Here is a 2,636-nt window from a genome sequence, read left to right on the forward strand (position 1 = left end):
CATTGGGGTAGGCAAAGAAATCTTGAACAACTTCTAGGTGACAGGTACCAACTAAATGCAGGCAGCTTCACTGCTCACCAAGTGTCTGTCTATGGGGTGCAGGCTCTTCACCACTGAGCTGAGCTGCCTGGAGCTTGGTCTCCAAACACCCGTTCTTAGGCCAGAGGCCATTCCTTTCTCCTCTCCCGCCTTGCATCATATGTCCATGTCTCCAAGAGGTCTGAATCCACCCTGGGGAACTACACTTTAAACCCTCTATACCTAATGTTGAATCAATCAATGTTTTACAATTTGAAAAAAATATTAATAGTACTCGTGTCAGGTTCAAAGACTGAAATTCTCCAGTCAGAAAACAGATACATCAATGTTTGTTTCTAGAGAAAGGGAGACCAACACTGGAGGTCCTGCAGCGAATGAAACGGGGTTTGATGAACAATGCAGCATTTCACATTTCAAACTCACACAACCGGAGGAAGGCTGCTGCACAGCAGGTCCCTACTCTCTAGTGTCCAAGCGCTGTTTTGTCCAAGGATAGACCAGAAGAGGTGATTCCCGTAAGCCTGCAGGACGAGCCCTTTGGCAGCTTCGGGGTGACCTCAGGTCCAGTACTTCCTAGATCAAATCCGAACCCCTCATCTATGGAAAAGTTCCAACATTACAGAGGGAAGAAGGAAGTTCAGAAGAAGAGGTCCTGTTACACAGACCACGACGTTCACTGAAATTAACACTCACTGGATTCAACTTTTGACACTGATCCCTGTTACCAGAAATGGAAAAGAAGACCAAGATAGAATTCTATGTGTGATTTGAGAATATACAACAAGGGAACAGGTCGAATATTCTCTAGAATCCAAGATGAAGACTGTATTTTTAACACAGCATTCACTTCAGGTGTATGAAATACGCAAAATTGAAATTTAGAGAGGCATAGAATACATATTAATAGAAGATGATAGATAGATAGATAGATAGATAGATAGATAGATAGATAGATGATAGATAGATAGATAGATGATAGATAGATAGATAGATAGATAGATAGACGATAGACAAATAAAATTTACCCCGGCACCCCTCCTTGATTTATTCCCCCAGGTCTGTTAACTAAAGAGACATTAACTCTTTCCCTCTAAAGATGTGCCATCCTTGTCGGGGGTCTCACGGATTCGCCCCCAGCGTTTTCCCACCTCCCCGCGCTGCGCACTGGGGTCACAGGGCGCCCACGGTGCCCCCATCAGAGGCGGTAGCTGGTGCATGGCAGCGACTCAGTCACTGCCCCTTTGGGGATCTGGGCGGAAACAATATCACGGAGTCAGCGGAGTTACGCGGCAGGTCCCGCAAGGCCACACCGGCGGGTCCAGCCTCCAACTGCCCCCGGGGGCGGGGCCGCGCCTCCGGGGCCCGGAAAAGACCTGAAGGTCTGGGAATTTCCCTGGCCCAGGGGCTGTGAGCTTTCCGCTTTGACCATGGATAAAAGGCGTTCGCTCGTTTCGGGGAGCCACAGAAGCCTCTCCGCCAGCTCTCGCATCAGCGCTTGTTCTCCAGGCACCGCCGACCCGAACCTCCGAGCTCAGCCCCATGGCCCGCACCGCGACCACCGCCACCGCCTGCGCCCCTCGGCTCCTCCGGGCCGCGCTGCTGCTCCTGCTCCTGGTCGCCGCCTGCCGGCGCGCAGCAGGTGAGATTGGTGCTCTGGTTCCCAAGGGTGGGACAGGGGACGGCTGGGCGCCCATCGGGGGACAGCCCCGCTAACCAAGTCTGTTGTCCCCGCAGGAGCACCCGTGGTTAATGAGCTGCGCTGCCAGTGCCTAAAGACCTTGCAGGGAATTCACACCAAGCACATCCAGAGTGTGAAGGTGACACTCCCGGGACCCCACTGCGACAGAACCGAAGTCATGTAAGTGCTGCCTCTCGCGCCGCTGCTGCTAAGAGAGTCCTGTCACTTCCACCGCCCCGATGCCCGCACCTTGATCCCCCAGCCCGACCTCCTGTCTCACATGGATTCTTTCTTCTCTCTGCAGAGCCACTCTCAAGAATGGACAGGAAGCTTGTCTCAACCCCGAAGCTCCCATGGTTAAGAAAATCATCAATAAGATACTAAACAAGTGAGTTATGTGATTAGAGTCATTGGCTACAATGACTGCTTCCTGAAAATCATATCAGGGAAACCCAGGGTGTAGCTGAAGGGGTGAAAAGTCATTATTTCACAATTAAATGTCATTAAGATCATTAATCTGCTCTGGTGCAGAAGGTACCCTCCATCCCCATACCCACCTCTCTGTCCCCATTCAAGTGAATGTGGGTGAAGCTGCTTTCATTAAAATTCTCAATGGTGTTGGCCAGTTACTCTAAAAAAGCTTTTCACTTGTTAAAAAAAACACTGGCATTTTATCCCCAGTTCCTTCTGTGCTTCATACCTTAAAAGCAGATCCCTTGCTTCTCTGCAACATGGGCCCTAAAGCTTAATTAGTGGTGGAGAGCAGGGATTTTGCAGTGACACTGCACTGAGTGCAAATCTGAATCCCACCACCTCTTAGTCATGTGACTCAGGACAATTGTTTGGCTAGGGAAAACAGTAGTAACCACTACCCAGGGTTGCTATGAAGCTGAAGTGAGACCCAGTGTGACAGATAATC

General features: G+C 50.2%; 1 protein-coding gene across 1 annotated transcript; it reads left to right on the top strand.

The window, feature by feature from the left end:
• Positions 1-1,578: 1,578 nt before the first annotated feature.
• Positions 1,579-2,109, top strand: LOC308490648 (growth-regulated protein homolog gamma-like; the record flags this gene model as incomplete). The annotated part of the gene is made up of 3 exons (XM_081033201.1): positions 1,579-1,678; positions 1,774-1,897; positions 2,022-2,109. 3 exons carry the CDS (start codon positions 1,579-1,581, stop codon positions 2,107-2,109), a joined length of 312 nt encoding a protein of 103 aa, XP_080889327.1.
• Positions 2,110-2,636: the final 527 nt, after the last annotated feature.

This window comes from Rhinolophus hipposideros, assembly GCF_964194185.1.
Source record: "Rhinolophus hipposideros genome assembly, chromosome: 1".
NCBI classification, from domain to species: domain Eukaryota; kingdom Metazoa; phylum Chordata; class Mammalia; order Chiroptera; family Rhinolophidae; genus Rhinolophus; species Rhinolophus hipposideros.